The sequence below is a fragment of the Pteropus alecto genome, unplaced genomic scaffold, assembly GCF_000325575.1.
Source record: "Pteropus alecto unplaced genomic scaffold, ASM32557v1 scaffold24, whole genome shotgun sequence".
Lineage (NCBI taxonomy): Eukaryota > Metazoa > Chordata > Mammalia > Chiroptera > Pteropodidae > Pteropus > Pteropus alecto.
Window position 1 is genome coordinate 74,796 of NW_006439192.1, and position 13,079 is coordinate 87,874.

General features: G+C 34.4%; 1 protein-coding gene across 1 annotated transcript in view; it reads right to left on the minus strand.

Annotated features, from left to right (window-relative positions):
• The window catches only part of PSD3 (pleckstrin and Sec7 domain containing 3), a 364,145-nt gene that overhangs the window by 51,114 nt on the left and 299,952 nt on the right, over positions 1-13,079 (minus strand). Inside the window, exon 12 of the mRNA XM_015592799.2 lies at positions 4,399-4,469. Coding sequence (XP_015448285.1) covers positions 4,399-4,469 — 71 coding nt within the window. The remainder of the gene's footprint in view (positions 1-4,398; positions 4,470-13,079) is intronic.

Genomic DNA, 13,079 nt, shown 5'->3' on the forward strand with positions numbered 1-13,079 from the left:
TCTTTTTTTTTTTCTTTTTGTAACTTTGGGTTTCAACTAATTCCATACCTCTTTCTGCAAAGGTTATTTAACCACAAAGAGAGCTGTGGTCCAAGGTAAAGCATCCCATGCTCTAATATCCCTTACCTAACCTATTCCAAAAGGAAAAAAAAAAGGTTTGTGTCAGATATGCTTCTTCTTAATCTAGCCATCCCACAGAAAAATAGGAAAAAGAGAATTGTAAAAGTGTTCCTTACAAAGCTGTTCTGGTGATAATGTAAAATGTTAATATAAGATATTTTATGGTGCAGTCGAGGTCCTTTAAAATATTGATCTGGGTGGACTCCTAAGAATGATTGCTTTTAAAAAGAATTAGTCTTTCAATTTTATTATATAGGGCATTATTATAATACTTTAGAAGGCTTAAAATAAAAAGGAATCAAAAATATTTCTCCTCAATAGTTGTATCTCCATGTCAAAACAGTTTATTATCTCAGTAGTTCAAATGTGGATGTCATCACACACCGAGTTGCCATCTGATTCTCAGGATTGTAGATGTTACAGCAAAGGGAAGGGCTCCCAAAGAAACAAAAGTGTGGAAAGGCTAGAGAAGTGTGTAAAGTGTGTAAGGGCATATGTTTGTGCACTGAAAACAAAAAGCTCAAAAATGAATGAGATCTTTTTCTTTAAATATCCAAATATCAGTAATTAGTGTGGTGAGAATAGGTTCTGATGAGACAGATATTGTCATAAACTGCTATTGGGAATGAAAGACCTTGTTCAATCTTAATGAAAGTAACTTATAAATATGTCTTAATACAGGCATACCTTGTTTTATTGTGCTTTGCTTTATTTTGATTCTCAGATACTGTGTATTTTTTTTTTCTTTTCCCCAAATTGAAAGTCTGTGGCAACCCTGAGTAGAGCAAGTCTATTGGTGCCATTTTTTAACAGCATTTACTCACTTCATGTCTCTTGTTACATTTTGGTAATTCTCACAATATTTAAACCTTTTTAATTATTATTGTATTTGCTATGGTGATCTGTAATCAGTGATCTTTGGTGTTCTAGGGCAAGATCCTCCACCAGCAAAAAGATTACAACTCACCGAAGGCTCAGATAATGGTTAGCATTTTTTAAGCAATAAAGTAATTGTTAATTAAGGGGTACATTTTTTTTTAATACATAATGCTACTTCACACTTAACAGACTATGATATAGTATAAATATAACTTTCATATGCTCTGAGAAACCAAATAAGTTGTGACTCACTTTATTACAATATTTGCTTTATTGTAGTGGTCTAGAATAGAACTCACAATATCTCTGAGGTACGCTTATAATTTTAAACAGCTCCTACCTTGTCCCTGTGATCCATGACACTACCAGCAATCTACCTTTAGGAAATAAACAGATATATGTGCCCGCACGCACACACACACACATACACACACACACACCATTATTTATAATTGAAAAATTTTAAAAAGTATGTTTAAAAATAGGAAAAGAATTATTTATGGTAAATCTACTTAATGGAAAATATTGTAAGCAATTAAAATTAATGTTTTTGTAAACCTATTAAGAGGAAAAAATAAAACCATATTAGTCATCAGATACCAGATTGACCAAAAATATTTCTACAAAATATTTAATCTAAAAATGTTTACAGTGATAAGTACAGTAAAAAGAAAAAGATGCCAAACTATATCATAGTCCGGTTAGACTTAAAAACCTTTTCCTAGGAGTGACATTAGCAAGATGACAGAATAGGGACTCTCAGTTCTTGTTTGCCTCAAAGAAACATCAATTTAACAATGATGTATGGATCAAAATACCTTTATGAGAATGCCAGAATACAGTTAAGAAGTTGCAGTATTTTAGGCAAGCAAGAAGCCAAGAACAGCTGCATTCAACTGGGTAAGAAGAACAAAGATTGGGAGAAAGGTGCATAACCTAAGGCTTTTCCTTGGATGGGAGAAAGAGGAGTGGAGTGAATCTGGCATTCGAGCTCATCAGAGGGCTGTCCAGGGGAAATGGCATCTGTCTCTCCTGACATGGGGCATTGATGGAGAGAGTTGGAATACTCTGGATGCCTAGCTGCAACTCGGGACAAGGGAGAGCTGGGTGGCTTGATGCTGTAAACCTTAAAACTTCCCAAATATGGGGAAGGAAATAGACATCCAGATCCAAGAAGCCCAATAATCTCAAAAGAAGATAAATCCAAAGACATACACATAAAGACACATTATAATCAAGTTGCCAAAAGTCAAAGATGAAGAGAGAATTCTGAAAACAGCAAGGGAACAGTGATTTGCCATATACAAGAGAATCCCTTAAGACTATCATAGGATTTCTCAGCAGAAACCTTGTAGGTCAGGGGAGGGTAGGATGATATATTCAGAATACTGAAACAACAACCCTGTAAACCAAGAATAGTATACTCAGCAAATTAGTCCTTTAAAAATAGAGAGATTTAGACTTTCCCAGATAAGAAATAACTGATGGAGTTCACCACTGTAAATATTAAAAGAAAAAAGTACCAAGAATAACTATAAACACCAAAATTTGTTAATATACAATATAAAGAGAGGTAAATTCTGACATCCATATCATAAACTTTGTGTATGTGTGAAGTAAAAGTGTAGAGTTTCTGTATGTGATTGAAAAAAAGTTATCAGATTAAAATAGACTGCTAGAATTATAATGTTTTAAGTAAGCCTTATGGTAACCACCAAGAAAATCCCTATAGAAGATACACAAAAGAAAATGAAAAAGCAATCAAAACTTGTTTCTATAAAACATCAACAAAACACAAAGGAAGACAGCAACTGAGAAAAAGAGGGTAAAAAAAAGAGCTATAAAATAAAAAACAATTTATAAAATACTAATACTAAGTCCTTCTCTCACAATCATTACTTTAAATGTAAATGGAATAAACTCCCCAATCAAAACAGAATGTCCTCTGATAGCTGTGGGCTTTTCATATGTGGCTCTATTACAGTGAGACAATTTCCTTTTATTCCTAATTTATTGAATTTTTTTTATCATAAAAGGGTGCTGAATTTTTATTAAATGCTTTTTCTGCATCTATGAAGATGATCATGTGATTTAGAACCTTCATTCTGTTAATGTGGTTTATCACATTAACTGATTTCCATTGGTTGAACCATTCTTGCATTCCAGGAATAAATCGCACTTGGTCATGGTGTGTGTTCCTTTTAATATGATGGTGAATTCCATTTGCTAATATTTTGTTGAGAATTTTTGCATCTATGTATTTACCAGAAATATTGGCCTTGAAGTTTTCTTTTCTTGTAGTATTTCTTTCTGGTGTTGGTATCAGGGTAATGATGGCCTTATAAAATGCGTTTAGAAGTGTTCCCTCTCACCTTCGATTTTTTAGAAGAATTTGAGAAGGATTAGCATTAATTCAGATTTAAAAGTTTGGTAGGATTTATGGGTGAATTGGTGATTACTGACAATCTCCTTACTAGTTACAGCTCTGTTCTGATTTTCTATTCATTCATGATTCAGTCTAAATAGATTGTATTTTTTAGGGATTTATCCATTTCTTTTATGTTGTCTAATTTGTTGGTGTAGTTTCTTAGAATACTTTTAATTTCTGTGGCATCAGTTGTAACATCTCTTTTTTTATTTCTGACTTATTTGAGTCTTTTTTTCTAAGTAGTCTAACTAAAGGTTTGTCAATTTAATGGATCTTTTCAAAACATCAATTCTTAGTTTCACTGATTTTTTTTTCCTGTTGTTTTTATGGTTTCTATTTCATCTATTTCTGCTCTAATCTTAATGTTTCTTTTCTTCTACTGACTTGGGGATTTGTTTGTTCTTCTTCTAGTTCCTTGGGGTATAAAGTTAGGTTGTTTATTTGATATTTTATTTTTTTTTATTGTATGTCTTTATTATTATAAACTTCCCTCTTAGTACTGCTTTTGCTGTATCTCATAAATTTTGGTATGCTATATTTGTAGACTTAGGGAGGATCTAAATGAAGATAACTAAATAAAGACATATTGTTAACAATAAATAAAAGATATAACTAATTTACAGTATAAATACCCATTGAAACAAGTGCTGCCATAGTTCTGTACCTGCACAGACCTTATGAAGTGTAATTTAACTTACATTAAACATTTCTAATTGAACATAATTAGAACACGGCTCATCTGTTTCCTCTCATCATAACACATACACATATATAAAATATTATACATGTTATATGCATAATTTCCAAAATAATTATCTTACCAGGAACAAAACAAATCCAAAAAAGAATTTAGATGTTAATTAAACAGTCTTTTGGGTGTTTTATGTGGCTTCTTTGTATAAAGTGAATATTTTTTGGGTAACTGGTCTATCATTGCATAAAGTTTTGAGGGCTTTATTTTTTATTTTTACCTTTTGCAAGTAAAGGACTGTTCCCTTTAGTACAGCATAAAAGGTTTTCCATCCTCGCTTGCCTCTTGGAGCTAGAAAGGAAAAAAAATATGGAAAATTTTATTTGACAGAAATGAGCATTTTAGAAAGAGAACCTAAATGGTCAACATGGAGACTGTGTTTTAATGTTCCTGGTTTCTTAGCTACCAAAACTTGTAATTATGAAAACTAAAATTTTCTTGAGCTTTACTGTATAATAGCCAGTATTCTAAAAATGTTTTCCATGTATTATCTCATTTAATCATCACAATAATTCTGAGATGTAGGTACTATTACTCTCGCTTTTTACGAAACTGAAACAGAGAAGTAATCTCTCATGGTCAAATAGGAAGAGGAGGAAGAATCTGAATTCGGATAGCATGGATCTACAGTCTGCCCTCTAGTAAAGATGACTGAAAGACTGGGAAAGCAAGAGAGGCATATTGGAAGTACATATTAATGGAAGAGAAAAGTATGAAAGGCTCATGTACCAGAGCCTCTACGGCTTCACCAAAGTTTCTAGGAATCATAAGAAAAAGGTCTTAATATAAAAGAAGTCCTCTTGGCATTTCTCCTACACACCCACCAACCAGATTATAACTTTAGTTATTATTACTCCTACGACAACCTGTGACACCTCTGCTGCAGAACCTGCTGCATTGTAACATTATCTTTTTGTGTTTCTCTTTTAGTAGATTGTGAATGACCTAAGAGAAAGTATCCATCTTTAGAATTCACAGAACCTGGCACAGTGCAAGGCAGACATTAGGCACCCTCACAAAAATTCTGCAAATAAATTTTCTTTCAGAAGTTCTTACATTCCTTTTGTTTCTGCTTTCCTTGACTACAAGAATTTCTATATATTGACTATATATTGAATTATATAAACTTTTACAGATTGCCCTAAAGCTAAAGCACAAATTATCAAAAGTTTACTATTTGTTCTTAATCTTAATAAAATAAAGCTGTAACTGGAAAACGTTATTACCTGAATGCCATTTTTCTAAACTTGTCTACCCAAATAGGTAGGGAGGGCTATTTATTTTTATTCCTTTATCAATTATTTGGTGGCCTTTAGGCTGTCTTTAACTTGGATACATGATTAAATTAGGAAGTACATTATTCTTAGATTTAAATCCTTTAAGTCTCCTTTGACTGAAGACTCAAGAATCCTTAGACTTGGAAATTGGGTGAATTTCTGTTTACAGAACATGGGTGCTCCTGCCAACACCATACTGAGATATCGACCTGGCAAAAAAGGACTCAAAACATCCACTCTGTAGATTTCCAGGGGAAATTTTAAAAATTATCCCATCTGTTTCTACTATGTAAGGTTTAAAAGTGTGTACTTGAAAATAAATTACAAAAAAAAAGTATACCATTGACAAACAAGTGTTGGCGAGGATGTGGAGAAAAGGAAACCCTCCTACGCTGTTGGTGGGATTGCAAATTGATGCAGCCACTATGGAAAACAGTATGGAGGTTTCTCAAAAAATTAAAAATAGAACTACCTGAAGACCCAGCAATTCTACTTCTGGATATTTATCTGAAGAAATCCAAAACACCCCTATGTTCACTGCAGCATTATTTATAATAGCCAAGATATAACGGCCAAGATATAATAGCCATGATATGCCCATCAATAGATGATGAGATAAAGAAGATGTAATACAATGAAAATATCACTTGGCCATAAAAAAGAATGAAATCTTACCATTTGAGACAACATGGATGGACCTAGAGGGTGTTGTGCTAGGTGAAAAAAGTCAGACAGAGAAAGACAAATACTGTATGATTTCACTTGTATGTGGAATCTGAAGAACAAAATAAACAAAACAGAAATAGACTCAGATACACAAACTGATGGTTGACAGATGACAGGGGTCAGGGGCGCTGAATGAGAAAGGTGAAGGAATTAAGAAGTACAAATTGGTAGTTGCAAAATAGTCATGGGGATGTAAAGTGCAGCATAGGGAATATAGTCAATAATATTGTAATAACTATCTGTGGTGCCAGGTGGATACTAGACTTATCAGAGGGAATAACTTCATAAATTATATAAATGTCTAACCACTATGCTATACACCTGAAACTAATATAAAATAATACTGAATGTCAACTGTCACTGAAAAATAACAAATAAAAAAAGTACATTACAATCTTTTATAAAGGGGAAAAAAGTGACTACTATAAATAGAACCACAGATCATTACATATACATAAAAAACAAATATTGGCTATTGTTCGGTAGATGTCAAATGCTGATACGGTCGATGTGAGCACAGAACACAGAAGTGACAGGCTGTTGCAGAGTGGGACCAGAGGTGGCATGACGTGGTGGGGGAGCCTGACTGGAAAGCGGACCAGCTGGTTCCTGGACTTTGCCTTAAACCTCTCCTCTTATCCACCAACTCTTAACTGGAGGACTCCTGAAACAGTCCCTTAGTTTCTCAGGATTTTGGCTGCTTCATTTTAAAATGCAGATGATTCATGTAACTTAAGGCAAAACACTGGCTGATGCTGGAAAGGAATTTAGGAAAAAAAAAACAAAACCCTTCTGTTTTCAATAGGAGGAACATAGGTCCTGGATTTTAAAGGCTTTCCCCAAAGCCCTAAAACTAGTTTAGTTTCATCTTGAGATTCCTTTAGTTCCACAATCTACAAATCTATTTTTTCCACTTTTCAAGGAGAAATCTCCTGTGAATCCATGTACATGTTCACAAAAATTTTGAACAGCTCTTTCTTATTACCACACTAAGCTAACTAGAAACAGATCTCAAACATCTCTCCAACTGAAATGTGATATTAAGTCACCTGTGGGTGACTAATGCTGTAAATCAGTGAGCATTAATCTTGTATTGCATTCTCTACTTTTCCATCTCCCAAAGTAGTGTAAAACATAGCCTTGTTTTCCGTCAATTATAATCTAGTTGTTTTAGACTTAAATGAAGCAATCAAGTCTCCTAACAAGATCACTTAGAATCAAAAGCTCAACAGTAACTACGTAGTATGCAATAAAAGCACTGCTCCAAATGATTTTACATGTATTAACCCCTTTAACTCATACCATCATTCTAAAAATAAGGTACTATTATCAACTCCATTTTTACAGATGAGCTGGTGTGGGCACAAACGAGTAGAATTCAGGGAAGAAAGGGACCACTGTGCAGGCAGGGAAGAGGCAGGTAGAGGCAGGCTCAACCATTCTGATTTTAAAGCCACACACATAGTGCTTCTAAGGCTTTTGCACCGTTGGTGAGGCTTCTTGTGTGAAACACACGATCTAGACATCAATGAATGAGGGGCGTTGTTTCTCATGATGATGACTGAAGAATGAGTTAAAATTGATTTCATAGCACATACTAAGTATATATAATTGGGTAAAGATTTGTAATTGTAGTTACATAATGAATGTGATGGGAGAAATGAGAGAGATTATTAATTGGAAAACAAATGTATCCTATTTAAAGGCTTTAATTAGAAGGACGTTGGTAGGTAAGGTGCATTTTAACAAATCTAGGTGTCTATTGTGAATAGGTGTTTACTGAGCTTCACCAAACGATCCCATTTTATGGCCATTTTTAAGATGATAATCAATTGCCTTCTTCTTCAAAATACAAGATCTTGGAATACTTTAATTTTAATCACCTGCCTCCAACCTTATATGATAACGGCATCTACTACTTTAGTTTTTCTTTAGTGCTACTGAAATAGACATCATTATCTTTCTATAAACTACCATTGTTTGTTTAGATTTACCCTCATGCTTACTGTTACTTTTATTCATTACTGCTTTCTGTACCTAAGATTTTCAATTACTTTTTGAAATCTATACTTAGAAGTTCCTTTAGAGAGGGTCTTTTAATGGTAAATCCTTTTCCATTTTTGTTTATATAAAAATGTCATCTCATTAAAAATTCTAAGTTGACAATTACTTTTTCTTATGAAGATATTTCACTATCTTTTGGCTCCTGTTGTTGGAATGTCTATCTTGAGTCTAAACGTTATGTATAAGTATAATTTTCTTTAAATTTATCCAGCTTGGTTTTCTTTAGGCTTCCTGTATATCTTTTCCAAATACCTGTAGTCATTATATCTTCGAATATTGTCTCTCCTCCATTGTCTCCACTGTTGTAACCTCCGACACCCTTTAACTTCTTGCTCCATCCCACAAGTGTCTTAATTGCTCCTTCATATTCTCCATCTTTTGTCCTTCTGTGCCAAAAGCTGTGTAATTCTAACTCCAATACTCCTCTATGGGCACCCATATCCAGAGATGCCTTGAGGGTTTAAGTAGCCCCAGGGTTAGCTTGCCTCCTCAAATGTGAAAATACTTTATCATTTTAAAATGTTTTATTATAATAGAAGAGTTTCAAAATTTGTAGGCCATCATATTGCCAAAAATAGACTCTCAGGCTCTTTTTACTTCCTTTTTAAAAAAATATTTTAAAAATTTGTAATCTAGTGATAATTTATTTGGGGTAGGATATAGGAGATAGGGGCTGAGGACAGAATGAGAAATTAGAAAAAGGAACACCAGTAAGGAGGTTGTTATAATTGCCCAGATGAAAGAGTAAGGCCAAAATACAGATAGAGGTACAAAATAAATTAAGATAAATAGAAGGAAAGGAGATGACAGTTATGTTAACTGAGCACATATATTACAGTGCTCTGGGCATCGGGATAGCTTTATAAACATACATTCTATTTGAGCCAAACAGCCCTTTTGGTTATATATTATTGCCTCTATTTCACACTAATGTCTCCATTATTAATTGCATTTGCAGCTCTGAGAGGTAGAGTAAGCTACTTCTTCGAGAAGGCTACCCATCTAAATATTTCAAAGCTACCGTACAGGGCAATTCAGATAAGGAAGTATGTTCAAAGGGTATATTAAGAAGGAAAAACTGTCCAGGTAACAATCTTTTGCAACAGTTAGGTTTGCTACTCCTGCGAGGTGGATGTAGGGGCAGGGAAAGGAGAACATGAACCAGGAGGGGAATGCGAGTCAGGTATGTTCTTTAATCTCACTGAACTCCAGGACCTTCAAATGTATCCCTGCTCACAACTATGGATTTCACAACTATGGATGCTACCCGTCCAACATTTCTGCTGAGTAATAATGTGAAGAGCAATAATAATTACAGCAATCGTGATAGCAGCAGCTAACATTTACTGAACACATACTGTTTTAAGCACTGCTCCAAACTTGATGCATATTAAAAGCCCACAACTCTATGAGGGAGCCACTATTATAAGCCCCATTTTATAGATATGGAATCTTAAGACCCCACCTAATCTACAACATTTGGTTCCCCGTGGCACTGGCCATTTTTACTTTGTAGGTGTTGGGGCCCAGGGTAGGCTTCCTCAAAATATCCCACAATGGCATATTGATTACTTTGATTTAACATTACTTGATAAACAGCACCTTGATAAAGGGCACGTTGACCTTTTCTTGTCTTCTTGAATGCAGTAAATAAACCTCCCCTGTGACAGGTGCCCTCCCTGCTCCAGTAGGGCTGAGAGAAACACCTGATCACTAGAGCTATGGAATTCGGGGTTAAAAAGCTTACATAACAAACCTTGTCACTCCTTTATTAATTTACTACCCAAGTCAAGACTTTTAGATTCCTCACTAATGAGCGCCTAAACCTAAATGTCTATGTCCTGTCACTTCATAAATTTATTGTCTAAAAAGTATAAAAAGCTGGCTGGTTCACTATTTCTAAGGGCATCCTTTATGATCTCCTGTGTGCACATATTAAATTGTGTTTTTTTCCCTTCCCGTTAATTTGGTCTTGTGTCAGTTTTCTAATTAGTCTAGCCATAAGAACTCGAGAAGGGTAGAGAGGGAATTACCGTATTCCTGACACAGGGAGAGACCAGTTAAACCAGACTCAGGCTACGATGTCTTCGTTAACTCTGAGGTATAGGGATGATATTTAAATTATTTAAGAGCTGATTCAGGATGGACCCTGACCTATCACAACAAACACCGCCCAGTCAGGATTGAAGAGATATCCATGGTAAACAGTCTGTACAACTGAACCAGTACACACCCCCTATCAGCCTTGGCTGGGGGACTGTTCGTTAACCATTGTAGGTTAAAATAAGAAAAAAAATGTCAAAAGTCTCCTGTAATTGTTATTCTACATCACACACTCACACACACAATTGGCAGTTGTTCCAAAGATGGGTAATAGTACAGGAAGTAGTAAATCTTCAATATTACAAACCAGTTCTTATTCATTTTCTCATCTATTTTTATTATACATTTGAAGAAATCTTTTTGACAATGTAAAGTAGAATGAACAATATTATTTTGGCTTCAATTATTACTGCTGATCTTTGCAAAACAGCTAAATGCATAACTGGGAATGACAGTACAGGTTGTCACGCTTCTTTCATCAAGAGGAAGGTAGAAAATATTACTGAGCACCAAAGTATTCAGTAAATAGTAACAATGACTATCTAGCAGAAATAAAGTTATTTAGTATTTTAAATCCACCAAAGGTTTAAGCTTCTGGCAAAAGTTTATATTTGCATACTGTACTTCCAATTTTAATTTCTTCTTAACTGAAATGGAAACAGATTGTGTTTAAGATCTTACTGTTCCAATTTATCTATTTTATTCAAGGGGAAGATAACTTTTTTCCTACATGAAAATCTCATCCTGTTTTTGACCACTCCTCACTCTGGGTTTCCTGATCATCTACTTTTTCCTTTTCTTCAAGTTTAATATCAGACTTAATATGCATAGAAAAGACATAGTATGTACATTGTTTATTTTTTCTTTTAATATAAAAAGCTTTCCTGTCTGTTGGATGAAAAACATTCTTCTCCTGCCCCAGTAAAATGACAAAAATAACATTTCCTCCCCAAAGAGTAGAGAAAGTCAGTAAGCCACGTTCGCACTAATGTGAAAGGATTCTTGAGTCCCGCGTTGCTTGAAGATTAACCATGCAGGCCCTGGGAGGCTAGAAAATAGGGGAAATGTGAGGATGCGATAGTTCTTTGCAAAATACCTTCATTTCCTCATATTAATGGAGAAAGACATTAATAAAATACCAAGGAGAGAATTCCAAAATGAATCCAATACTTTGCTGAACTTGGAAATAGAGACGTGCTCAGCAAAAGTTCTTCTGGACTAGTATAATTGGGACATGTCTATATTAGATTATAGAAGGCACAAGACATTTTTTATTTTTTATATGCATTACTTCATTGAACATTCAAAACAGCTTTATAACCAGCTACACTTATTAAGCCCATATTAATGATTAGTAAACTTAAATATATATAGGACTTGAGGTCTGGGAGTAAAAGAACTGAAGTTCAAATCTAGTATTGTTCATATATTGCATATTCACCCATAGATAACTTTCCATGAGAACCCCCAGACTGCTCGGTGAGCTTAGAATCATAAATATAGAACATGATGAACTAAATGTTCAATAGTATCTGATGCAGAAAATTTAGGCAGTTATTTCATCCCATGTGTAATGAGTGGTCTTGTAAGAACAGTATTAAACACAACATATCCGGTGTTACATGAAATGCCTGTGGGAACCAAGATGAAAATGCTTAACACTGACGTGATACTATAATAAATGATTAGCCATTTCTGGACTGGAGAGTGCACGTCCGTATCTAAAGAACAAGTTGCTCCTCAGTCTTGGTGGATGGCCACACTAGGAAATAAAACGAAACCATCCTGAGTATTCAGGAGAGGTTAAAAAAAGAAAAGGATGTTTATGTGAAATATTTTATGTTTTAAAATGTCGACAATGAATTAAAACAGTTTTAATAAGACACCATGGACCAAATCAGACCTGCTAACGATGACCTGCACAAGACATTTTGAAAGTTGCTATCTTACCCTCGTAACAATATCCAAAATCTGGGTGAGATTCTTCCTGCCTTGGTAGGAAGCACGCTCTTCAGTTCTACATCACTGAGGAGGTGAAGGTACAACTCAGGCAGGAGGAGTTTGTTTTCTGAGACTGGTTTGCTAAAGATTTAGGTAGATTCATAGATGATGGCCCTACAAATCATTAAGTGAGGTTAAGGGTGATCCTTGTTTATTTATTCTTAACTTTCTTTCATAAAATATCCTCAGGCACCACCATGAAATACTAGTAAATCTTAATTAATAGAATAACTCAGACACTTTCAGATGACTCGCAGGAAGCAATGGAATCCAAGCTGTGCATAACAGAAGTTATCTTTGGGAAATGAGTCACATGACATTAAGCAAGTGGTAGTATTAATTACCACCAAGTTTATAACAGAGTGGTAGAAATAAAATAGTACTATTACTATCTTATATTTCTAAATAACTTAGCTTGAAACATGTAAGGCAATTTATACATTTTTGGAAAATCAGTTACTCCCTAAGATTGGGAACTATTACATGTAGTCAATTCTATTTTATAAAAAGAAAAACTGGGGCAACCTTAAAAGAACCAGAAGTATAACATATACCTACTGTTTCTCCCAGAAAAAGATTTCTTCATTTTATATGACAGGAATACATTTATATTACTAATAGAGAACAGAACATGAAACAAAAGAGAATTGGAAGAATAGTCTACCTAAGATGTCCCCTGGAAGGGTGATATTCACTCTGGAAATGGTTCTATTCCTTTAAGAAGTCAAGA